We start from the raw sequence: 27,350 nt of genomic DNA on the forward strand, positions 1-27,350 counted from the left end.
CAATATTAATTCTGATCCATGAACATTGAATGGCTTTCCATTGGCATCTTTTAAAATTTCTTTGAGCAAAGTATTGTTTTTTTTGTACAGATCTTTCACTTCATTGCTTAAATTTATTCTTAAGTATTTTATTGTTTTTGATGCTACTGTAAATGGGATCGTTTTCTTTATTTCTTTTTCAGGTGCTTCATCATTGCTGTAAAGGAATGTAGTTAATTTCTATATATTGATTTGTGGCCTGTCAGTTTACTGGCAGTTTTTGGATTGATTTTTTGGGATTTTCTCTAGGATCATATCATCAGCATATAGTGGTAATTTTTAATTATTCTTTTTTGATTTGGATACCTTTTTTATCTGTGTCTTCCCTAATTGCTCTATCTCGGGCTTTAGTGCTATAATGAATAGAAGTGGTGAGAGTGGACATCCTTGTTTCTAACCTTAGAGGAAATACTTTCAATTTTTCTCCATTGAGTATACAGATACACCTCATTTTATTGTACTTCACAGATACTGCATTTTTTACGAATAGAGGGTTTGTGGCAACTCTGTGTCAAGCAAATCTTTCATTGCCGTTTTTCCAATAGCATTTGCTCACTTCATGTTTCTGTGTCCTATTTTGATAATTCTCACAAGTTTAAAACGTTTTCATTATTATATTATGGTGATCTGTGATCAGTGATTATGATTTACTGAAAGCTCAGATGATTAGCTTTTTCTTTTTTTAGCCATAAAATATTTTTAATTAAGGCATATACATTTTTTTCTAGACATAATGCTATTAATAGGCTACAGTGTAGTGTAAATCTAACTTTTATATGCACTGGGAAACAAAAAATTCATTTGACTTGCTTTATTGTGATATTTACCTTATTGTGGTTTGGGATTGATCTACTGTATTTCAGAGGTATGCCTGTAACGTTAGCTGTGAGTTTGTTACATGTGGCCCTTATTAGTTTGAGATATGTTCCTTCAATGCCCATTTTTATCAGGAGAGGATATTTTATGTAAATAATACACAGTGCTTTTTGTGTGTGTATGGAAATTATCATGTGATTTTTGTCTTTCATTTTATTGATGTGATGTGTTACATTTCTTGATTTGCATGTATTGAATCTCCCTTGCATCCCAGGAATAGCTTCCATTTAGTCATGGTGTATAATCCTTTTATTGTATTCTTGAACCAGTTTGCTAATATTTTGATGAGACTTTTTGCATCTATTCATTAGGGATATTGGTCTATAAGTTTCTTTTCTTGTAATATCCTTATCTGATTTTGGTATCAGTAATGGTAGGTTTGTAGAATGGGGTTGGAAGTGTTCCCTCATCCTTGTTATGTTAAAAGAATTTGAGGAGGCTTTGAGGGTTAATTCTTCTTTAATGTTTGGTAGAATTCTCCAGTGATTCTGTCTGGTCCTGGAGTTTTTTGTGTTGGGAGTTTTTATTACTGATTCAATCTCTTTGTTATTGGTCTGTTCAGATTTTGTATTCTTCCTGAATCAGTCTTGATAGGTGTGCATTTCTGAAATGTATCCATTTCTTCCAGGTTAGGTAATTTATTGGCATTTCATATTTTTCTGCTGTGATCTTTGTTATTTCCTTCCTTCTGCTAACTTTGGGCTTAATTTGTTATTTTCTAGTTTCTTGAGGTTCAAAATTAGGTTGTTTGAGATCATTCTGATTTCTTATTACATGTATTTATTGCAATAAACTGTCCTCTCAGAATAGTTTGTGCTGTGTCCCATGGTATTTAATATGTTGTATTTCCATTTTCATTTGTTTTGAGATGATATTTTATTTCTCTCTTGATTTCTTCTGACTTACTGTTTAGAAGTATGTTGTTTAGTTTCTACAATTTTGTAGATCTTCTCACTTTCCTTTTGCTGTCAGTGAGTAGTTTCATACCATTGCAGTTAGAGAAAACAGTTGGTAGATTTCAATCTTAAATTTGCTAAGATTTGTCTTATAGCCTATCATATGACCTGTCCTGGAGAATGTTCTATGTGCACTTTACAAGAATGTGTATTGTGCTGCTGTTGGATGGAATGTTCTGTATGTCTATTGAGTACATTTGTTTTTAAGTGTGGTTCAATTTGAATGGAAATCCTTGTTTATTGTCTTTGTGTATAATTTGTCTATTGCTGATAGTGGGGTATTGAAGTCCCCTATAATTACTGTATTATTGTCTATTATTCCCATAAGATTTGTTATTATTTACTTAATACATTTTGTTGCTTGGGTGTTGGGAGCACACATATTTACGACTGTTACTTTTTTTTTTTATATTTTTATTTATTTCTAGGAGAGAGAGAGAAAGACAGTGTGAGCAGGGGAGGGTCAGAGAGAGAGGGAGTCACAGACTGAAACAGGCTCCAGGCTCTGAGCTGGCAGTCAGCACAGAGCCCGACGCGGGGCTCAAACCCACGAACCGCAAGATCATGACCTAAGTGAAAGTCGGACGCTTAACCGACTAAGCCACCCAGGCGCCCCACGACTGTTACATTTTTTGATGAACAGACACCTTTATCGTTATATAATGACTTTCTTTGTTTGAAGTCCATTTTGTCTGATAAAAGTATGGTGCACCTGGGTGGCTCGGTCAGTTAAGCGACTGACTTTGACTCAGGTTGTAATCTCACAGTTTGTGAGTTCAAGCCTGTGGTTTTTTTGTTTGTTTGTTTTTTAAATTCTATAAGATGATTACTTGTGTTTGTGTAATGTAATGAATAGCTGACTCAAAACGTTTGTGTGTCTTTTTTGGTTTGTTTTTTAGATACATCAAATTACGGAATGGCTTGCAGGCACTTTTGATTTCAGACCTAAGTAATATGGAAGGTAAAACAGGAGATGGAACAGATGATGAAGAGGAAGAGGAGGAGGAAGAAGATGACGACGAAGACGACGACGATGATGATGATGATGATGATGATGAAGATTCTGGAGCTGAAATAGAAGATGATGATGAAGAGGGTTTTGATGATGAAGATGAGTTTGATGACGATGAACATGATGATGATGATCTTGATACTGAGGATAATGAATTGGAAGAATTAGAAGAGAGGACAGAAGCTAGAAAGAAAACCACTGAAAAACAGGTGTGAATCATGTCTATTATTATGTCTTTTTCTGATTTGGGAATTCTTTGGGATAAGTCATAAGTTCATATTTTATTTCTTAATGTCAGAAAAGAAGTATATGTATTTATCTTTTGATCTTTAGTAAATTTCTACTTGTTCTGTATAAGAATAATATTAAAAAAACATTTTGCTCTGATTCGGAAAGTATAAAAGCTTATTATAGAAATGAATGGAAAATAAAGAAAAACCAAAATGTAATGATCACTTATAAGTCTCAGAGGTTATCACTGGTAATATTTGAGGATGTGTGTAATTCTTAGCTTCGAATAGAGGGATAAGAGTATATTATCTTTGGAGAGACTGGAAAGAGAAAAGAACAAGGTAGTGTAGATTTCTTACCTGGGCCTATGGTTCTAAGCATCCTCATGGATAATTTCTGTTTAGTAATTTCACGTGTTTTTTTTTTCTTTTTTTATGGGAAAGTGCCAAGTAAGTTGGAAGAATTGAAATAAAAATGGGCAGTTGAACTTAGTGTATATACAGTTGACTCTTGAGTGTGGAGTTTAGGGATCCGAACCTCCTGTGTATTTGGAAATCCATGTATAACTTTTTATTCCCCTAAAACTTAACTACTAACAGCTTACTTTTCCCTGGAAAACTTACTGGTAACAAACAGCTGATTAACACATATTTTGTATGTGATATGTATTATGTATTATATTCTTAAAAAATTTTTTTTTAATGTTTTATTTATTTTTGAGAGAGAGAGAGGCAGCGTGAACAGGGGAGGGTCAGAGAGAGAGGGAGACACAGAATCCGATACAGGCTCCAGGCTCTGAGCTAGCTGTCGGCACTGAGCCCGACACGGGGCTTGAACTCATGAACTGTGAGATCATGATCTGAGCCGAAGTCAGATGCTTAACTGACTGAGCCACCCAGGCGCCCCTTATGTATTGTATTCTTACAATAAAGTTAACAAGAGACAATGTTTTGAGGAAAATCATAAGAGAAAATACATTAACAGTATTGTATTTATTGAAAAAAAAATACAAGTGGACCTGGGCAGTTCAAACCTGTGTGGTTCACAGGTCAAGTATAATAAAAATAAGTAAATATATCAGTAGGGCTTGATAAGGAGAATTTTCCTCTCTAGATATCTTTTAAGTAATGCCTCCAGGAGCCGCCTGGGTGGCTCAGTTAGTTAAGCGTCTGACTTCAGCTCAGGTCATGATCTCACTGTCTGTGAGTTCAAGCTCTGCATCAGGCCCTGTGCTGACAACATTAAAAAACAACAACGAAAAAGAATGCCTCCAATTTGTAGTAGGGAGTACCTATATTAGTGGATATTATTTTGGAGCCTTTACAGTGGGATTGCTCAACAAATGTTTGTTAAAGCTAGTTTCTTGAATACTGATAATATATTCAACATACAAGTTCATATTATTAAGACTGAAATCTAGATGTCAAATGTATTTTACCAAAAGGCGATCAGCCCTCAGAGATATAAAGATGTGAGATATAGGTAGTGTAGTTATGTTATAAGTAAATCCTTTTGATAGTTACTCTTCCTGGAAAAATTACTTTTTTTAAAGAAGTTTTTTCATTAAGTTGTTGAGGGGATTGAGTCATGTTTATAAGAAGCTATTTGCCCCTTGCTATATAGATTATGAGTAATGCCTGTTTTGGGGTAACATGATAGGACAAGTGGTTTTAGTTGGAAAACTTTAGTTAAAAAAATCAAAATACTGAAAAGAAAAAAAAAATATGTACATATGCCAGTTTATACTTTATATTAAGGTCTTTATAAATCAATTGGAAACTAATACCCTAATTTAAAATAGATCTCATAATTCTAAATAGAGCAATAATAGAAAGGAACTATGAAAGTCACAGAGTGGAAAGAAGACTGATAGTCAAGAAACCTGAGTTCTAATTCTGGCTCTAATTCTCTCTCTATCTGGATGGTTTTATTTCATTTTCTCATTTTCATTTTCTCATTTCTAAAATAAAAGAATTAGATTATATACATAACTATTTTTTTTTCAGATTTTATTTTTTTCTTTAAGTAATCTCTCCATAGGGCTTGAACTGAAAATCCTGAGTTCAAGAATCACATACTCTTACCGACTGAGCTAGCCCGGTGTCCCTAGATTATATACATAATTTTTAGGTCCTATTTTACTTCTAAAATGGGCTATGTTACAACTTAATAAGTGAATATTTCCTGTCTAAAAGTTTCTTTCTGTACCTCTCTATTAGCAACTTTTTCATACTTTGGATTTCTTTATATCTTCTGTCAACTGATAAGCAAAACTCTAAGATTAAATACTTGCTTTGACAGCCAAATTTGTTGTCAAGATATAGTAAAACACCTTAGCTTTATATAGGAGTTGTAAATGCCTTTGACAAATTAAGGTGTGCAGCCAGTATTTTGGTACCCCGTTTTATATTGCTTAGGTGGATCAAACTCCAGATGTTTACCTTTTCTAGAAGAGCAGTATCAGATTCTAGTGATTATTTAAAAGTGGCTCAGATGCTGCCTTTCTTTTCTGAAAACTCAGTTGATATATTCCCTCATAAGATACTGATTGCTAGTGTTCTGGATCATATTAGAAAGAAATGCAGGAACCTAACGTAGTTTGAAGATGAAATCAAATTGTTTATTCAAATGCAGTGGTTGTACTAGTGAAAGGAAAGATCCTGTGATTGTAACATTGGAAATGGTTTATATTCATTGAATGAGTGTTACAAAAGAGAAATCGTTACATCAGAGGTGATTTAAAGAGTAGTTTAGGGTTTTGTAGTGGTTTTATGATTTAATTTTTATTTGAAAAATGGATCTTGTTTATGGTAAATATGAGAATTAATAAAAGAAGTGTGAAGAAATAATTTTGAGGTTTTTGGAGAACATTACCTAATTAAGAAGTTAACTACTTTCCTGAGGCATCATTTTTAGCCCCCTCCGTCTTCATCTTCCCAAAAGGAAGTTGTTCTTGATCTGAAAGGTTTGATAAACTAACAAGGTTGAAATTTAAGTATGTTATATACAGAATTATGATTTGTTCAGGGTTTTCTTAAGCCATTTCTCAAGTATGAATTTCTCCAGTATGAATTTCTTGGGTAGATAATTATCAAGTATGAATTTCTTTTCTAGCAATCGCAGAGCCTGTTTTTGCTGTGGTCAAAGCTGACTGATAGACTGTGGTTTAAGTCATCTTATACAAAAATGTCTTCAACCCTGGTCGAAGCAAGAAATCTTTATGGGGTAGTTGGAGCTGAAAGCAGGTTAGGCATCTATTAAACCTCACAGAACAGGTTAGACTGTGGTTTGAAGAAGTGGATATTTCCCTATATTTTAACTGAGTTTATGTGCCTATAACTTCAGAATGGGATTTACAGTATCAAATGAGGCTGTTTCGTTCTTCTATAAACATATTTCCTTTTATGACACATGGTTAGGCTTTATGCCAGGTACATGCTAGTTTTTAAAAACTCTTTTTAGAAGAGTAACCATTTATCAAAACAGTCTATATCACCAAATATGTTAGCCTTTCAAAACTGACATTTCCAAAATTGGGGAAAGTTAATAATTCAGCTTCTTATTCTCAAGTACTCAAATTGACTGTTTTCCTCTCTTGTTCTGTATCTTTTAATTTACAGTGACATAATGGTATGCCTTAATCATTTTAAGTGCATAGTTTGGTATACCTGTTGGCCATCCATTTTGTTAAAAACTCTTTGGAAGAATACCTACTGTATATCATCAATAGGAAGAACTAAAAAGCCTCTTTAAAGTTTAGTTCTGTGTTTTTTAATAGTTAAAGACGTTAACCATTTACTTATTATCTTTATTAGATGTTTCCTGACATGTTATTTTTTTACCTGGTTTTAATAAAAACAAAATTTTCTGAGCAACATACTGAAAAGTTTCACCTCTAGTAACTGAGTTGCTGAACACAGAGTCTTTAATTGTTCAGAGAATTTTAGAGATAATCTACCTAGATAAATTATTTCTGCAGATTTCCAGTATCTAATAAATCAGGAAACCTATTTGGTTCAGAACTCTCAAATGCTGGCAGGAAATGATACTTGGGTGGGCTGGCTAGTCCCCTTTCCTTTTTTGTGTGTGTCTGTTTCTGCTTTTTCCTTTAGGTCTGCACCTGTTCAGCATTTGGCAGGATGGGAAGAGGAGGAGCAGCAGGGTGAAACTGACACAGTTCTGGTGAGTTTCACTTTGCTGCTCCTCCTGATACTCAAGGGAAAGAATTTTGTTACTTTCTGTTGGAAACATCCATCTCCAAGTGAATCCTTAATATGTGAATGACCATATTATTCCTTTAGGATTGACTAACTATTTGTATGTGTTCTACTTACTCCAGTCTGCAGCGGCTCTTTGTGTTGGAGTTGGGAGTTTTGCTGATCCAGATGACCTGCCTGGGCTGGCACACTTTTTGGAACACAGTAAGATCTTTATAAAATAACATTCCTGAGTGTTTTTTCCTCCGAATTTGTATGAATTGATTTCAAAGATAAATAACTAGTTTAAGAGAAGCATGATATGTTTAATAAGAGAAAAGATTAAGAAAAGCATTTATGTATAAAAAAATTTTTTTTTTAACATTTATTCATTTTTGAGATACAGAGAGTGAGTGGGGGAGGAGCAGAGAGAGAGGGAAGTAGAATCTGAGGCAGGCTCTGGGCTCAGGGCTGTCAGCACAGAGTCCACCATGGGGCTCAAACCCAGAAACTCTGAGATCATGACCTGAGCTGAAGCCTGATGCTTAACCGACTGAGTGAGCTACTCAAGCGCCTCTAAGAAAAAACATTTATTATTATAAATTAATTATGATTTATTAATATCATAAGGGAAGACTTAATTTTAATCTTCTTGACTGTAAATTCTGTGAATTAGAATGAAACCACCTATAAAACTATTTTAAAATGTAGATTTTATTATTGTTCAGGTATGGTAAGGCCAACAGATCAGGAGATAATCTCCCATCTCTAGGAATCTAGGTTATAACCGTGGGGAAGCACGGTCTGGTCTCTTCCAGGGTTAGCAGTGTCCCAAGCTGTCAAGCATTAGCCTTACAGAAAATAAAAAGGCATGGTTAATATCAAACAAAACAGAATCTTCAGTTTAATTATGAATGTAAAACCTTTTATGAAATAAAGCCTGTGTGGTTGCTATACAGTTATAAATTTAAGTCTGTATTTGTTTTCCTGAATTATTTATTTATATTCTGATTTTCTAAGCTATTTGAGGGTAAACTTCGCACCTTAGGACTTTTCATAGTAACAATCTGCATATATGCTAATATTTACATTTTTTAAAATGCTTATTTATTTTTGAGAGACAGAGCATGAGTGGGGGATAAGCATAAAGAGAGGGAGACACAGAATCCAAAGCAGGTTCCAGGCCCTGAGCTGTCAGCACAGAGCCGGATGCAGGGCTCATACTCAGAAACTGTGAGATCATGACCTGAGCTGAAGTCAGAGACTTAACCAACTGAGCTGCCCAGGTGCACTGATAGTATTTACATTTTAATCTTTTTATGAATATTTCTTTAAACAAAATGTTTAGTTTTTTTAAGTATAAAACTAATATATGAGTATTATAGGAACATTACAAAAACAGAAATATAATGAAGAAAGTAAGTATTATCCAGACATAATCATTGTTAGTATGCTGATATATTTCTTCTGAGTATTTTTGCACATGAGAAATTTCATCATTGATAATAAAAACATTGTCTACATCTTTGGGTTCTCTGACTTTGTGTTCTTTCCACTTAGTGGTATTCATGGGTAGCTTGAAATATCCAGATGAAAATGGATTTGATGCCTTCTTGAAGAAACATGGGGGTAGTGATAATGCTTCAACTGATTGTGAACGTACAGTCTTTCAATTTGATGTCCAGAGAAAATACTTCAAGGAGGCCCTGGATAGGTAACTAACTCAAAATGTTTTTTTATTTTAATTGTGTAATGACATTTTACAAATGGAAACATTGGGCATTTTTCTATAGTATTTCTTTTCAAGCAGTATTCTGATTCTGTAGAGTTGTCATAATACTTTATTTGGAGAAATGAGCAAATTATTAAATGCACCTTGGTTCTGTTCTGTAATATACTTAGTCTTTGTATTGAAGATTCAAATGAAACCCTTAAAACCCTTTGAGTTTTATAAATAATGTATATTTGGATAATTAGTGGCTAATTATTGCAGTTTTTTTTTAATTTTTGGAAAATATGGAAAAACAGAAGCAAAAAAGGGATGATAAGATTGCTCCTAATTTTATAATCTAAGGATAATTGTGGTTAACATTTTGGTGTATAGTTATCTATATTTTTTAATGTATTAGGGATTATTATTCATATCCTATTATATTTTATTTTTATTTTTAAATTTTAATTTCAGTGTAGTTAATATATAGTGTTAAATTCATTTCAGGTGTACAGTATAATGATTCACCGCTTCTAAATATTAACTAAGTGCTCATCAAGATAAGTGTACTCTTAATCCCCTTCACTTATTTGACCCATCCTCTCAGTTAAGCATCTGATTTTTGAGTTGTCCCTTTTCTTCCCTTCATTTGTTTTGGTTCTTAAATTCCACATATGAATGGGGAATATTTTATATTTTTAAACAAAATAATTTCTTTTATATAATTAAACAAGGTAATATCATTTTTATACATCATGACGTAATTTATAAAACTTAATTTTAAGGGATTTTGTGTTGTTTTTATTGTATAAGAAGTACGATAATCTGTTCAACAAGTTTTTACATATGATGGGATAGTTGAGTTGTATTCAGTTCGTCAGTATTTGTAATGCTGTGATGAATATCCTAATCTTTGTGCACATCTTTAATTATTTAAAAAAATTTTTTTAACATTTATTTCGTTTTAAGAGACAGAAAGAGACAAATCATGAGTAGGGGAGGGGCAGAGAGAGAGGAACACACAGAATTGGAAGCAGGCTCCAGGCTCTGAGCTGTCAGCACAGAGCCCGACACTGGACTCAAACCCATGAACTGTGAGATCATGACCTGAGCCAAAGTCGGACGCTCAACTGACTGAGCCACCTAGGTGCCCCCTTTAATTATTTTTTAAATTAAGTTTTAGGAAGTAAAATTACTGAGTATATTTTGCATGTGTTTTGTTTTTTTCGTATGTGTATTTTTAAGGCTGTTCTTTTTTTTAAATACTTCTATTATTTATTTTTTAAAATTTACATCCAAGTTAGTTAGCATATAGTGCAATAATGATATCAGGAGTAGAATCCAGTGATTGATCCCCTACATATAACACTCAGTGCTCATCTCAACAAGTGTCCTCCTTAGTGCTCCTTGCCCATTTAGCCTGTCCCCTCTCCCACAACCCCTCCAGCACCCTCAGTTTACTATATTTTAGAGTCTCTTATGTTTTGTTCTCCTCCCTGTTTTTACATTATTTTTACTTCCCTTCCCTTATCTGTTTTATTAAATCTTAAATTCCACATATGAGTGAAGTCATATATTTGTCTCTCTCTAATTTCTCTTAGCATAATACCCTTTAGTTCCATCCACGTTGTTGGAAATAGCAAAATTTCATTCTTTTTGATTGCCAAGTAATCCTATATATATTTGTGTGTGTGAGTGTGAGTGTGTGTGTGTGTGTGTGTGTGTGTGTGTGTGTATAAACATACCACATCTTCTTTATCCATTCATCAGTAAATGGACATTTGAGTTCTTTCCATACTTTGGCTATTGTCGATAGTGCTGCTATAAAACATTGGGGTGCATGTGCTCCTTTGAAAAAGCACACCTGTATGCTTTGGAGAAATACCTAAGAGTGCAGTTGCTGAGCCATAGGTTAGTTTTATTTTTAATTTTTTGAGGAACCTCTATACTCTTTTTTGGAGTGGCTGTACCAGTTTGCATTCCCACCAGCAGTGCAAAAGGGTTTCTCTTTCACTGTGTCCTTGCCAATATCTGTTGTTGCCTGAGTTGTTAATTTTAGCCATTCTGACAGGTGTGAGTTGTTATCTCATTGCAGTTTTGATTTGTATTTCTCTGATGGTGAGTCATGTTGGTTGAGCATCTTTTTATGTGTCTGTTAGCCATATGGATATCTATTCATATGTGTTTTGCCCATTGCTTCACTGGATTATTTGATTTTTGGTTGTTGAGTCTGACAAGTTCTTTATAGATTTTGGATACTACCCCTTTATCTGATATGTCATTTACAAATATCTTCTCCCATTCCTTCGGTTGCCTTTTATTTAGTTTTGCTGATTGTTTCCTTTGCCGTGAGGCAGATTTTTATCTTGATTAGGTTCTAATAGTTCATTTTTGCTTTTGTTTCCCTTGCCTCCGGAGATGTGTTGAGTAGGAAGTGGCTGCGGCCGATGACCAAGAGGTTTTTGCCTGCTTTCTCTTGTAGGATTTTGATGGCTTCCTGTCTTATGTTTAGGTCTTTTCATCCATTTTGAGTTTATTTTTGTGTATGGTGTAAGAAAGTAGTCCAGATTCATTCTTTTGCACGTCACTGTCCAGTTTTCTTGAAAAGCATCATTTGCTGAATAGACTCTCTTTATTCCATTGGATGTTCCTTCCTGCTTTGTCAAAGATTAGTTGGCCATACGTTTGTGGGTCCATTTCTGGGTTTATTCTGTTCCATTGATCAATGTGTCTGCTTTTGTGCCGGTGCCATACTGTCTTGATAATTACAGCTTTGTAGCACATCTTGAAGTTTGGAATTGTGATACCTCCAGCTTTGGTTTTCTTTTTCAGGATTGCTTTAGCAATCAGGATCTTTTCTGGTTCCATACAAATTTTTAAGATTGTTTGTTCTAGCTCTATGAAGAATGCTGGTGTTATTTTGATAAAGATTGCAATGAATATGTAGATTGCTTTGGGTAGTATCAATATTTTAACAATATTTGCTCTTCTAATCCATGAGCATGGAATGTTTTTCCATTTCTTCAATTTCTTTCATAAGCCTTCTATAGTTCTCAGTGTATGAGTTGCTTTACCTCTTTCATTAGGTTTATTCCTGGGTATTTTATGGGTTTTGGTGCAGTTACAAATGCAGTTGCTTGATTTTTCTTTCTGCTGCTTCATTATTGGTGTATAGAAATGCAACCAATTTCTGTGCATTGATTTATATCCTGCGATTTTGCTGAATTCATGAATCAGTTATATCAGTTTTTTGGTGGAATCTTTTGGGCTTTCCATATAGAGTATCATATCAGTTGCGAAGAGTGAAAGTTTGACTTCTTCCTTGCTGATTTGGATGCCTTTCATTCCTTTGTGTTGTCTGATTGCTGAGGCTAGGATTTCCAGCACTGCGTTTTAACAGTGGTGAGAGTGGATCTTCTTGTTGTGCTCCTGACTTTAGGGGGAAAGCTCTCCATTTTTCCCCATTGAGGAGGATGTTAGCAGTGGATCTTCTGTATCTGGCTTTATGATCTTGAGGTATGATCCTTCTGTTCCTATTTTCTTGAGAGATTTTATCAAGAAATGCTGCTGTATTTTGTCAAATGATTTCTCTGCATCTATTGAGGATTATGTGGTTCTTATCCTTTCTTTCGTTAACATGATGTGTCACATTGACTGATTTGCAGTTAGTGATCCAGCCCTGCACCCCAGGAATAAATCCCACTTGATCATGGTGAATAATTCTTTCAATATATTGTTGGATCTGGTTAGCTAGTATCTTGTTGAGAATTTTTGCATCCATGTTCATCAGGGAAGTTGGTCTGTAGTTCTCGTTTTAGTAGGGTATTTGTCTAGTTTTGGAATCAAGTTAATGCAGGGCTCAAGAATGAGTTTGGAAGTTTTCCTTCTATTTCTATTTTTTGGAACAGTTTCAAAATAATAGGTGTTAACTTTTTAAATGTTTGTTTAAATTCTCCTGGAAAGCCATCCGGCTCTGGACTCTTGTTTGTTGGGAGATTTTTGATTACTGATTTCAATTTCTTTACTGGTTATGGGTCTGTTCAGATTTTCTGTTTCTTCCTGTTTCAGTTTTGTTAGTTTATATGTTTCTAGGATTTCATCTATTTCTTCCAGGTTGCCCAATTTGTTGGCATATAATTGCTCATAATATTCTCTTGCTGTTGTTTGTATTTCTGCTGTGTTGGTTGTGATCTCTCCTCTTTCATTCGTTATTTTATCTATTTGGGTCCTTTCCTTTTTCTTTTTGATCATACTTGCTCGGAGTTAGCAGTTTTGTTAATTCTTTGAAAGAACCAGCTCCTGGTTTTGTTGATCGGTTCTACTGTTTGTTTTTTTTTGTAAATTTCAGTATCCTTGATTTTTGCTCTGATCTTTATTATTTCCCATCTTCTGCTGGTTTGGGGTTTTATTTGCTTTGGGGTTTTATTCTTTTCCCAGCTCTATAAGGTATAAGTTTAGGTTGTGTATTTGAGACCTTTTTTCCTTCTTTCCTTTAGGAAGGCCTGGATTGTTACATCTTTCCTCCCTCTTTCGACCACCTTTGCTGTATTCTGGAGATTTTGGGCTGTGGTATTATCATTTTCATTGACATCCATGTACTTTTTAATTTTTCAGTTTACCCATTTATTCTTTAGTAGGGTGTTCTTTAATCTTCACATATTCCTGGTCTTTTCCAAATTTTTTCTTATGTGTTTTTTCGAGTTTCACAGTATTGTGGTCTGAAAATACGCATGGTATGATCTTGATCTTTTTGTACTTGTTAAGGGTTAATTTGTGTCTCAGTATGTGATATATTCTGGAGAATGTTCCATCTGCAAGGCTTTTTTGTTGTTGTTGAAGATTTTGATACTGTAAAATTATTTTCAGAAACTTTCTGTCCATGTGTTGGTAGAGTTTTGATGTCACAAGGTTGCAGACCAGAGTCTACACTTTATGCCGAATTCTAGATAAATATAAGATTGAAATATAAAAAATTCTTGAATTTTATCAATATAATGTAAGCCCTTTGAGGGTAGAGATTTTTATCTATTTATTTGTTGATATTTCTCCAGCATCAGGAATTTGATAGATACACTGATATTTGTTGAGTGAATTAATAGTGTTTCTTTATAGAAAAAATTACCATAAAATCAAACCATAAATGACCAGAAAATTCTTAAAACATGAGAAAAATTCAGTTTTCTTAAAGAAATTGTCTCTTCCCTTTAGAGATTTTGACCCATAAATTGAAAGCATATGCTATTGTTTCCAGCGGAATAAATATTTATGTTCCTCTACTCCCAAATAATTCTTTTGCTAAAACAATGTCAAAATCCCATTGAAACTGACAATATTACTTTGATAACATTAAAATAGGATACAAGATTCTGGTTTTTCTTCATTAATCTCTAATATGGCTCTCTGCCTGTGTTCAGTGAACTATTTTATAGTTGTTTTTAATTACATACTTTCGAACATGCTCGTAGCACATATATTTGATACTTGGTGTATTAATTTCTCTAATTAAACATTTAATTTGAAAGTAACCAAAAGACAAGGACAAAGTTAATCAACTAAGGCAATGCAAATGATGCTCAAGATTATCTTTCCTGTTAACTTATAAAATCAGATATACTCTGAGGATGACTGCATATTTGCTCTTGTTTCAAAATTCTTAGCTCCTAAGGTTCACAAAATTCAAACAGATATCTTTATTTGGAGAAATCTTAAGTAGTAGTCAAATGGAATTCTCATGACTTTATATTTGGTTAAATCCCCCCCCCCAAATAAAAACCCCAAAGCAAAGAAACAAAAAAAAAAAATCTCTAAGCCAAAAACACCCACGTTTGATTATATCTAAATATAAAGAAGGAAAAAACCCATTTCATTGGAAAAAATATTAGGTAAAGGGTTATGTTGAATTCTGACCACCTCAGGGTTAATGAAGCATGGTGTAAAGTCTAGCTAAAGAACTTGTTTCATTTCTTCTTTGGTGACTCTATACATTTTTGATCTGAGGACTGCTATAGGAAATCAGAAGATATTTATACGTTTGTTTCTACATAGGAAAAAAAAGAAGCTACCAGAAATAAAAAGAAGAATGCTACTATATTAATAAAAATTAATTAAAATATCATGATGAATTTGACATAAATAGTCGTGGTAGAGCATTAAGTATTGCGCCCACTATAATTTACATAATATTATACTTCTACAATTAGTAAGGAATAAAAAGTCTTTTGATCATTTGAAAAGGACTCCCATAGCATGTATTAAGTGCCAGTATTTCTTAACAGGTCAGTAAATCAGTTCCTTCATACAGGTCGCGTTGTTTATTAATATCTCGGATCATATAAGTAAAAAGTTGAGGAAATGACTGAATTTTTACTCTGGTAAGTAAATGAGAATGGAAGCTGTTTTTGCCTTGATGGCATTTGTTCTTTTCAATATATTTGGACTTGGTTTTATCAGTATTTCAGGGCAAGAGCAAGATCTATCAAAGCCCTGGATATCCACAAAGTGGGATATCTAACAGGAGATCTTCCTTATAATAAGCTGGGACTCAGGTTAGGAAATGGATCAGGCATCCAAAGGAATTATAGCCTATTCTCAAAATTCCTGAGTTTCCTGGTGAACTTCAAGTCTTCATTCTGAATTAAGATGCTCCAGAACTGGTAGTGTCCTCAGATGCCTGAGAGAAGCAAACAAAAATTCTTTAAAAAGAAAATGCTTCCATCGATAGATAAATGGATGAAGAAAATGTGAATTATGTTTACATAGATATGGACAATGGAATATTATGCAGCGATGAGGTGGAAGGAAATCTTGGGGTGCCTGGGTGACTCAGTTGGTTAAGCCTCTGACTCTTGGTATTAGTTCAGGTTGTGATGTCTCGGCTGTGAGATTGAGCCCCTTATCAGGCTCCACCTGGTTGGGATTCTTTCTCTCCCTCTCTCTCTGCCCCTCCCCTGCTTGCTTGTTTGCTCTCTCAAAAGTAAATAAACATTAATTAAAAAAAAAAGAAAATCTTGCCATTTGCAACAACAGGGATGAACCTAGGGGACATTAAGTTAAGTGAAATAAGCCACACAGGAAAAGACAAATACTTTATGATCTCCTATATGTGGCATCAAAAAAAAAAATTAATAATAAGAATAAAAAGGAAAAGAAAGAAAAGAAAATCCAAACTCAAAAGAAACAGATTGGAATGGTGGTTACCAGAGATTGGAGAGATGAGGACATGGTGGTCAAAGGGCACACATCTTTAGTTATGATGATAAGTTCTCCAGATAAAATGTTCAGCATGGGGATCGTAGTTAATAATACTGTATACTTGAAATTTGCTAAAAGAATGTATCTTCAACTTTCACACACACAAAGAGGAAATTATGTAGGGTGATACATTAATTGTAATCGCTTCAAAAGGATATGTAATCAAGACGTCATGTTGTACACTTTAAATATATATAAGTTTTTTTATAAGATGTACTTCAAATAAATCTGCAGAAGATAAAAAAGAACAAGAAAATTCTTCATCCTAGGCTTTGCATTGCTCCTATAGTTTTTCAAGTAAAATGATCAACACTCAGTAAAATGTAAGCAGGTATACAAAACAAGACATGAGAAAATAGAAAACAAAGATTAAAAAAGTGCTTATATATTTTGGATTGAGAGAAGGTGGAAGGGCAGAGAGAGAGAAAACAAAGGTTTTTAATGCATTAGATCTCTTAGGCATTGGAATGCTTACACACAAATTATAAGAATGTTTGTACTTTATGTTTTCAAAGAAAGAGAGTAGAAGTTTGAATATAGTTGCAAAGAATAGGAAACTATAATGTGACCTATGAGATTTGGATAATAAAAGTAAAAAGAATATCTTGAACTGAGATAGGATTGAAATTGAAAACCTAATGGTCTGGTTTTTGTACCTGGGTGGCTCAGTTGGTTGAGCGTCTGACTTCTGGTCAGGTCATGATCTTGGTGGTTTGTTAGTTCAAGCCCCACAACGGGGCTCACTGCTGTCAGCCTGTCAGCACATAGCCCACTTCAGATCCTTGGTCTCAGTCTCTCTGCCACTCCCCAACTTGCTCTCTTCCCAAAGTAAATAAATATTTTTAAAAATCCTAATGACCTGGATTAAGAAAAGCGTAGATACGGTTGAAGATGGAATTAGTGAACTGGAAGATAGGCTTACAGATGTTCCAAGTGCAACAACATAAAGAAAGGGGGAATAAAAATAGAGAAAAGGAAAAGAGGCATAGAGGATACAGCAGAAATGTCAATATATCTTGGAGTCCTAGAAGGTGGGAGAGAAAAATGGAGAAGACAAAATATTTGAAGGGTTGATCATTAGAAACTTCTACAACATCAAATTAAAGATTAAAGAAATCACAGAGGTACACATTAAAGGAAATCCAGGGGTGCTTGGATGGCTTATCTGGTGGCACATGCGACTTTTGATCTTGTGGTTGTGAATTCCAGCCCCACATTGGGTTTAGAGGTTACTTAAAAACAAAATATTAAAAATAATTAAATCCATGTGTAGAAAAATCTAGTGATTCTATAGAAAACCAAAAACAGGAAATGTTTGCCGAGTAAAAGGTCAAAATTCCTTCAAAGTATATTAGATTCTTAAATGATTATTCATCAGACTAGTGTAAGGTTAAAGACAGTTGGATATCTGTAATAGCCTAAAAGAAAATAACTACCAACCACAAATTCTATACCAAGCAAAAATATCTTTTAAGAATGATTGTAACATAAGCCTTAAGATGCACATTTAAGTTTGCCACCATCCAAATTACTGAAGAAAATTTCTAAAGAATTTATTTCAGGCAGAAGGAAAATGAAGATCAGAGATGAAAAAAAGAACAATGAAAGTCATTTTATGTGATTGAATATAAATTAACATTGATTAAAACAATAATTGTGAAATTTTAAAAGTACAAAATTAATTAGAGCAACAATTGCATATCAGTCAGGAGTAAAGATAAATGCAGTAAAAGGTATTTTGAGGGGTAAGGTATTGATTAACATTAGACACTGATAAATTAAAAGGATGCATGTAATATTTTCTAGGGTAGCTTCTAAAAACAGAATTTGAGAGTAAAACTTCCAAACCAGCAGAGGTAAAACACTTGGAATAATATTTAAAAAAACATTTAATTAAGTGATATTAGGTGCCACCAATTCTTATCAAAGGAACTCACAAAAAATAGAGACATCAAGGGAGGCTTCATGAAGGAGATGGTGTTTTCTGGGACCTGAAGGATGAGTAGGAACTGATTTGGGCTGGAGGCAGCATAGGAACCAAGACCACCTCCCTCTTCTTTTTATTTTTTTTTAAATTTTTAAATTTTATTTTATTATTTTTTTATTGTCAAGTTAGTTTCCATGTAACACCCAGTACTCATCCCTACAAGTGCCCTCCTCCATGCCCATCACTCCCCTTCCCCTCACCCTCATACCCATCAGTCCTCAGTTCTCAGCATTCTAGAGTCTCTCATGGTTTGCCTCCCTCACTCGCTCCCCCTATTTTCCTCCTTTTTCTCCCCCACGATCCTCCGTTAAGTTCCTCCTAATCCACCTATACGTGCAAACATATGGTAGTTGTCCTTCTCTGCCTGACTTATTTTGCTCAGCATAACACCCTCAAGGTCCATCCATGTTGCTACACATGGCCAGATTTCATTGTTTCTCATTGCCATGTAGTATTCCATTGTATAGATAAACCACATCTTCTTGATCCATTCGTCCGTTGATGGACATTTAGGCTCTTCCCATGTTTTGGCCGTTGAGAGTGCTGCATGAACATTGGGGTACATGTGCCCCTATGCATCAGCATTCCTGTATCCCTTGAGTAAATTCACAGCAGTGCTATTGCTGGGTCATAGGGGAGTTCTATTGTTAATTTTTTGAGGAACCTCCACACTGTTTTCCAGAGGAGCTGTACCAGTTTACATTCCCACCAACAGTGCAGGAGGGTGCCCGTTTTCTCCACATCCTCACCAGCATCTAGAGTCCTCTGATTTGCTCATTTTAGCCACTCTGACTGACATGAGGTGGTATCTCAGTGTGGGTTTGATTTGTATTTCCCTGATGGGGAGGGATGCTGAGCATCGTTTCATGTGTCTGTTGGCCATCTGGATGTCCTCTTTGGAGAAGTGTCTGTTCATATCTTCTGCCCATTTCTTCACTGGGTTGTTTTTTGGGTGTGGAGTTTGGTGAGTTCCTTATAGATTTTGGATACTAGCCCTTTATCTGATATGTCATTTGCAACTATCTTTTCCCATTCCGTTGGTTGCCTATTAATTTTCTGGGTTGTTTCCTTTGCTGTGCAGAAGCTTTTAATCTTGATGAGGTCTCAACAGTTTTTTTGTGCTCGCGATTCCCTTGCTTTTGGGGTTGTGTCAAGTAAGAAGTTGCTGCGGTGGAGGTCAAGGAGGTTGTTTCCTGCTTTCTCCTCTAGGGTGTTGATAGTTTCCTGTCTCACGTTCAGGTCCTTTATCCATTTTGAGTTGATTTTTGTGCATGGTGTGAGAAAATGATCTAGTTTCATTCTTCTGCATGTTGCTGTCCAGTTCTCCCAACACCATCTGTTAAAAAGGCTGTCTTTTTTCCATTGGATATTCTTTCCTGCTTTGTCAAAGATCAGTTGGCTGTATACTTTTGGGTCCACTTCTGAGTTCTCAATTCTGTTCCATTGGTCTATGTGTCTGTTTTTGTGCCAATACCATACTGTCTTGAGGATGACAGCTTTGTAGTAGAGGCTGAAGTCTGGGATGGTGATACCTCCCGTTTTGGTTTTATTTTTCAGTATTACTTTGGCTATTCGGGGTCTTTTGTGGTTCCATACAAATTTTTGGATAGTTTGTTCTAGTTTTGAGAAGTATGCTGGTGCAATTTTGATTGGAATTGCATTGAATGTGTAGAGTGCTTTAGGTAGTAATGACATCTTAACTATATTTATTCTTCCTATCCATGAGCATGGAATGTTTTTCCATTTCTTTGTGTCTTCTTCAATTTCCTTCATAAGTTTTCTATAGTTTTCATCATACAGATCTCTTGTATCCTTGGTTAGGTTTATTTCTAGGTACTTTATGTATTTTTGTGCAGTTGTGAATGGGATCAGTTTCTTGATTTCTTTTTCTGTTGTTTAATTTTTGGTGTATAAAAATGCAACCGATTTCTGTACGTTGATTTTGTACCCTGCAACTTTGTGGAATTCTTAGATCAGTTCTAGTAGGCTTCTGGTAGTGTCTGTCAGGTTTTCTTCTTAGAATATCATGTCGTCTGCGAAAAGTGAAAGTTTGACTTCTTCTTTGCCAATTCTGATGACTTTGATTTCCTTTTGTTGTCTGATGGCTGATGCTAGGACGTCCAGCACTATGTTAAACAACAGTGGTGAGAGTGGACATCCCTGTTGTGTTCCTGATCTCAGGGGGAAAGCTCTCAGGTCTTCCCCATTGAGGATGATGTTAGCTGAGGGCTTCTCCTAGATGGCTTTTATGATGTTTAAGTAAGTTCCTTCTATCCTGACTTTCTCAGGGGTCTTTATTAAGAAGGGATGTTGTATTTTGTTAAATGCTTTTTCTGCATCTGTCGACAGGATCATTTGGTTTTTATCTTTTCTTTTGTTGATGATTTGTGAATATTGCACCAGCCCTGTAACCCAGGAATGAATCCCACTTGATCTTGGTGGATAATTCTTTTTATGTGCTGTTGAGTTGGATTTGCAGTATCTTGTTGAGGATTTTTGCATCTGTATTTATCAAGGATATTGGCCTGTAGTTCTCCTTTTTTGCTGGATCTCTGTCTGGCTTGGGAATCAAAGTGATGCTGGCTTCATAGAATGAGTCCAGAAGTTTTCCTTCAATTTCTATTCTTTGAGATAGCTTGATAAGAATCGGTATTAGTTCTGTTTTAAATGTCTGGTAGAGTTCCCCAGGGAAGCCATTTGGCCCAGGGCTCTTACTTGTTGGGAGATTTTTGATAACTGATTCAATCTTCACTAGTTATGGGGTGTTCTGGTTTTCTATCTCTTCCCGTGTAAATTTTGGTAGTGAGTGTGTGTTTAGGAATTTGTCCATTTCTTCTCTGTTGTCCAATTTGTTGACATATAGTTTTCATAGTATTCCCTGATAATTGCTTGTATTTCTGAGGGGTTGGTTGTAATAAGTCCATTTTCATTCATGATTTTGTCTATTTGAATGCTCTCTCTTTTGTTTTTGAGAAGCCTGGCTAGAGGTTTGTCAACTTTGTTTATTTTTTAAAAAAACCAACTCTTGGTTTTATTCATGTGTTCACCTGTTTCTTTGGTTTCTATATCATTTATTTTTGCTCTGATTTTTACTATTTCTCTTTTTCTTCTGGGTTTGGGGTGCTCTTGTTGCTCTGCCTCTCGTTTCTTTTGGTGCGCTGTTAGATATTGCACTTGAGCTTTTTCTAATTTCTTGAAATAGTCCTGGAGTGAAATGTACTTTCCTCTTAGGACTGCTTTTGCCACAACCCATAGAGTTTGGATTGTTGTATTTTCATTTTCATTTGTTTCCATATATTGTTTAATTTCTTCTTTAATTGCCTGATTGGCCCATTTGTTCTTTAGTAGAACCTCCATGTTTTTGGAGGTTTTCCAGACTTTTTCCTGTGATTGATTTCGAGTTTCATAGCATTGTGATTTGAAAGTGTGCATGGTAGGATATCAATTCTTTTCTGTTTATTGAGGACTGCTTTATATCCCAGTATGTGACCTATCTTGGAGAATGTGCCATGCACACTTGAAAATAAAGTGAATTCTATAGCCTCATTTTGTAGAGTTCTAAATATATCTGTCAAATCCATATGGTCCAATGTGTCATTTTAGTCCATTGTGTCTTTATTGATTTTCTGTTTAGTTGATCTATCCATTGCTGTAAGTGGAGTATTAAAGTCCCCTGCTTTTAGCACATTCTTACTGACAAGAGTGTTTCTGTTTGTGATTAATTGTTTTATGTATTTGGGTCTTTCGTATTTGGTGCGTAGACATTTATAATTGTTAGCTCTTCCTGATGCATAGACCCTGTAATTATTATACAATGCCTTCTTCATCCCTTGTTACTGTTTTTACTTTAAAGTCCAGTTTGTCTGATATAAGTATAGCTACTCCAGCTTTTTTTTGACTTCCAGTAGCATGATGGATATTTCTCCATCCCCTTACTTTCAATCTGAAGGTGTCCTCCAGTCTAAAATGAGTTTCTTGTTGACAGCAAATAGATGGATTTTGGTTTTTTTTATCCATTCTGCTACCCGATGTCTTTTGACTGGGACATTTAGTCCATTTACATTCAGTATTATTAGTGAGAAGTATGGGTTTAGAGTCATCGTGTCCTTTGTGGGATTTATGCTTGTATTTGTGTCTCTGGTAGCTTGTGTTCCTTGCAACATTTCCCTCATAGAGTCCCCCTCTAGATTTCTTGTAAGACTGGTTTAGTGGTGCCTAATTCTTTCAATTTCTGTTTATTTGGAAATACTTTTATCTCTCCTTCTATTCTGAATGACAGTCTTGCTGGATAGAGGATTCTTGGCTGCATATTTTTTCTGTTCATCACATTGAAGATTTCCTGCCATTCCTTTCTGCCCTGCCAAGTTTCAGTAGATAGGTCTGTCACCACTCTCATAGGTTTCCCTTTGTATGTTAGGGCCCCTTTATTCCTAGCTGCTTTCAGAATTCTCTCTTTTCCTTATATTTGCCACTTTCACTATGATATGTCATGCAGAAGATTGATCCCAGTTATGTCTGAGGGGAGTTCTCTGTGCCTCTTGGATTTCAACATCTATTTCCTTCCCCAGATTGGGGAAGTTCTCTGCTATAATTTGTATAAGGACTCCTTCAGCACCCTTCCTTCTCTCTTCCTCTTCTGGACTTCCTATGATACGGATATTATTCCGTTTGATTGTATCGCTGAGCTCTCGAACTTTCCCTTCGTGTTCCTGGATCAGTTTGTCTCTCTTTTTCTCAGCTTCCTCTTTTTCTATAATTGTGTCTTCTAAATCACTTATTCTCCTTTCTGCCTCTTCAATCCGTGCATTGGATGCCTCCATTTTATTTTGCATCTCATTTATATCATTTTTTAATTCATCACAACTATTTTTAAGCTCCATAGTCTTTGTAGCAATAGTTTCTCTGATGTCTTCCATGCCTTTTTCAAGCCAAGCGATTAATTTTATGATTATTGTTCTAAATTCTTGTTCAGTTATTTTGCATATATCTGTTTTGAGCAGTTCTTTAGCTGTCAGTTCTTCTTGGAATTTCTTTGGAGGAGAGCTCTTTTGTTTCGTCATTTTGGTAGCTTTCTATCTCTTGTTAGTTTTAAAAGCTTGTTATGCACTCTGCACTTGTGCGTGCTGCTATACCAATGAAGGCTCTTTAACTGTCCAGGAGCCTGTCTGTTCAGAAAGTGTTCTTTGAATGGTGTCTCCTGGTCTCTCTTGTTGAGACCTTGGTTATTTTATTTTCCTACTCGTAGTGGTATTTCGGACTCTCCACCATGTGTGTTTTGGATGGTTTCTTAAGGTAGCCCTGGAAAAGAAAACAGAGAGACAAACACACAAGGAACAAAGGCACACAAATGCACAGACAATCCAACAAACACGGAAACCGAAAGGGAAAACAAAAAAGAAAAAAGAAAAGAGGAAGGAGGGAAGGCGAATAATACGAAATAAAAATAGATAAAAAAGAAAAAAATTAGAAAAGGAAAAAAGAAGAAACCCAATAGACAAAGGACAGTGTAAACCATGTAACCAGATTTCCCAGCTACAAATAAATAGCCGGGTGTATGCAGTGCTGGTGGAAGAGAATAGAGAAAGAGAGAAATGACAGGGCGGGATGACGTGAAATTGGAAATGAAATGAGTGGGCAGAAGGAATAAGAGGCTTTTTTCAAAGAGCAAAAGAGTGGAATACGGTTGGAAAAGAGGCAAAAGAAATGACGACGATGATATCCAAAGAAACTATATAGTCTGATTACTCCAGAGAGAAAGAGATGAAAAGGTAGGTAGGTGTAGAATTTACATCTAGGGGATGGATTAAATGTGACTGTTTAAGCAAGCCAGTGACCAGAATTAATCAGGGCAGTGCATCCATGTTGGTCTTGCCCCCGCCTCCGGTTAAAAAAAAAAAAAATTAAAAAAGGATAGGGCATCTCTCTAGCAGGGATGGGCGTGGTTTGGTCCAGTGTGTCCCACGGGAGTCCTGCCTTGGCAGTTGTGGAGAGAAGAGTGGCGGCACCCCAATCCCTTTTTGAACCAAGTGTTGCAACTCTTCCGGGTATGTACTCTCCCTGTGCCAGGGGCGCAGCCAAGGTGGGCCATGCTCTATATCCCAAGCCAGGACTCATTTCCAGATCTCAGTCCGCGCGCCCCATTGAAATTGCCCAAAATACAAACTCGCAGGCGAGCCCCTCAGATCAGTTTTAAGCCTCTCGCCTTCCCCCTGGGGATTGAGCCAGAAGCCGCTGCTTCCGTCTCCCCCAGGCTGGGGTGGCGAGCGAGGAGCAGTTTCACCCGGCTTTGCCTGGGACTAGTGTGTCCCGCCTAGGGTCAGCTGGACAGCAGGAAACTGGGTCCCTCTGTGTCCCTTCGCCCGAAATATAAAGTTGCAGGCAAATCCCTCAGAGCAGTTTCAAGCCTTTCGCCTCCCCCCTAGGGATCCAGCCAAGCCAGAAGCAGAAAGGTGCGGTCGCTGCGCGTTCCCTCCAGGTCAAGCTGGCGAGTGGGGAGTAGTTTCCCCTGGGGTTGCCAGGGATGAGTGCGTCCCGCCTAGGGTCAGGTGGACAGCAGGAATCGAGAGCCCTCTGTGTCCCGAGTGGAGGTTTTTCTCTTCTCAAGCGACAGGGACAGTGTTTTCAGCAGTTTTAGCCACTTTTTTCCCCCCTAAACTCACTGTGGCTTCCCGCAGAGGGGGATCCCTCCCCTCCTTCTGTGTCTCTGGTCCCGGCCCGATTTTATCTTCCCCAGTTCGCACTCACGCTATAAGGTTTTCTCAGCGGACTCTGTCTCCTTTTCCTCCCAAACTCCTGGATTCTCTAAGGGTTCCTATGGCTTCAGGCCTTCTCGGTGTGAGATATGGGGGCGAGTGAAATGTACGGAGCTCCCTAGTTCCCCGCCATCTTGCCTCCCCCCCCTTCTTTTTAAATGTTTATTTTTGAGAGTGAGAGAGAGTGTGAGCAAAGGAGGGGCAGAAGAGAGGGAGACAGAGGATTTGAAGGGGGCTCTGTGGTGAGAGCAGACAGCCCAATGTAGGGCTTGAACTCATGACCTTAGCCAAAGTCTGACAATTAACTGAGCCACCCGGGCACCCCCAGCCATGTCCCCTTTTTATTTACTGTAGAGTACTTGCTTTTCAATGAAGTCTCTTTTCACATGTTAAGAGTTGAAGTTGGGACATGGCTGCCCAACTTGAATGAAAAATTTCAGCCTCCCCTGCAACAACAAGGAGTGGCCTTGTAGAAAGCCTCACCAATGAAGTGTGAGTGAGATAACCTCTGATCTTACACCTCAGCTGGAAAGGAAATAACTCTGAAAGTCACATGTTGAAACAACAGAGCCATTATAAGCCTGAGTCCCTGAAAGTCTGAGTGAAGGAGAATTGCATACTTATCTGGTTTAATCCAGCCTGGACTGTCACGGTGCAGGAAATAAACTTGTGTTTTGATTAAGTAATGACATTTTTTTGGCCCTTTTGTTACAGCAGTTAACATTATATGTTTGTGCTTGTGTGTGTGTATTTCTTTTTTCAAAAATAGAATTGTACCATATATACTATTTCACTTAAATGCGTAGTGTCAGTACGTATCTTTATAATTTTTTGAACCTTTTAGGTTGAAAGAATAGTACAAATAATACCCATTACATTTCGTCTTGTTCATTTGCTTTGTGTTTTCTTTTTCTGAACAATTTCAAAGTAACCAGGCTTCGTGATACTTCACCCTTAAATACTTAAATGTGCATCTCCTATCAAAACATTCTCCTACAATGCTGTAATACCTTTATCTTAAGAAAATTTAATAGTCCTTTACATTATCTAGTATGTAGAGTGTATTCAACACTTGATCTTAGCCAAAAGGCCAAGAAGTGATGTAGTAGAGTGTATTCAAACTGAATTTTCCTCCAATTATTTTTTTTTGCTGTTTTCATCTTTGACCCAATCAAAGTAGCATGTATTTCATGGTGTATGTCTCTTTAGTCTTTAGTTCTCACCCCTCCCCCCCTTTCTTTAACCATTTTTACTGTTTTGAAAAGTCATAGAATATCTTATGTTCTGAATTTGATTCTTCATAATAAAATTCAGGTTAATATTTCAAAAAATAATTTCAAAGAAATGGGAGAGACAAAAACAGAATAAGTGGAACACATGGTACAAATGGTGATGGGGTAGATGTAGATCCATATGTATCAATAATTCCCATTAAATGTATATGGATTAACATTCAGTTAAAAGACAAACACTGTCAGACTGGATTTTTAAAAACTCAGTTTTCAAGACTTAGATAAAACATAAAAATATAAAAATGTTGAAGATAAGAGAGTTCTAAAGTAATATATCATGCAGATAGATATACCAGTATAAAGAAAGCTAACATAGTTATATTGATATTAAAAAAAGATTTTTAAGGCATAAAAATGTATTGTTTGAGGGTCACTTCATACAGATAAAAATTTAACTTAGAAGACATACTTGTTGTATTTTTTTATTTTTTAAAAAATTTTGTTAAGTAATGTTTATACCCAGTATGGGCCTTGTACTCACAACCCTGGGATCAAGAGTTGCATACACACTTTCTTTTCAGTAATTGATAGAATAACCATAAAGAAAACCACTAATGACAGATTGGGACAACAGGATTACCATGGTTTCCAGACTAAAGATTTTTTCAAGTGTAATAGAATGCTATAAAAAGTTGACCATATTTTAAGCCACAAATTCATTCCAAATTTAAAGCACCAGAGTCATGTTACTTATGTTTTCTGATGACAGTGCACAGTTAAAATTCAGCTAGAAATCAGTAGCAGAAAGACAACTAGAACCTTCATTTATGTTTGGAAATTAAATTACTAATATGAAACACCAGGATAAGAGAGGAAAGCATGTCTGAAATTAGAAGATATTTTGAACTGAATTGTAATAGAAACAAAGTAAATGTGAGATGCAGGTAGAGTTGTACTTCGAGGAAAATGTATAATCTTGTTTTTTTTTTAAAGATAGAATTAATTTTTTTTTGATGTTTGTTTATTTTTGAGAGAGAGAGAGCGAACAGGGGAGGGGCAGAGAGAGAGGGAGACATGGAATCCGAAGCAGACTTCAGGCGCTGAGCT

At 35.8% G+C, this 27,350-nt stretch overlaps 1 protein-coding gene across 2 annotated transcripts in view; it reads left to right on the plus strand.

Moving 5' to 3' along the window:
• Positions 1-27,350, plus strand: part of NRDC (nardilysin convertase) — a 118,394-nt gene that overhangs the window by 33,803 nt on the left and 57,241 nt on the right. Inside the window, exons 2-6 of one of the 2 annotated variants that reach the window (XM_039238568.1) lie at positions 2,771-3,092; positions 6,229-6,359; positions 7,227-7,296; positions 7,454-7,535; positions 8,871-9,024. In XM_039238568.1, coding sequence (XP_039094499.1) covers positions 2,771-3,092; positions 6,229-6,359; positions 7,227-7,296; positions 7,454-7,535; positions 8,871-9,024 — 759 coding nt within the window. The remainder of the gene's footprint in view (positions 1-2,770; positions 3,093-6,228; positions 6,360-7,226; positions 7,297-7,453; positions 7,536-8,870; positions 9,025-27,350) is intronic. The other variant, XM_039238577.1, reaches the window with a different exon arrangement.

Source organism: Hyaena hyaena, unplaced genomic scaffold, assembly GCF_003009895.1.
Source record: "Hyaena hyaena isolate Hyena2069 unplaced genomic scaffold, ASM300989v1 scaffold_5, whole genome shotgun sequence".
Lineage (NCBI taxonomy): Eukaryota > Metazoa > Chordata > Mammalia > Carnivora > Hyaenidae > Hyaena > Hyaena hyaena.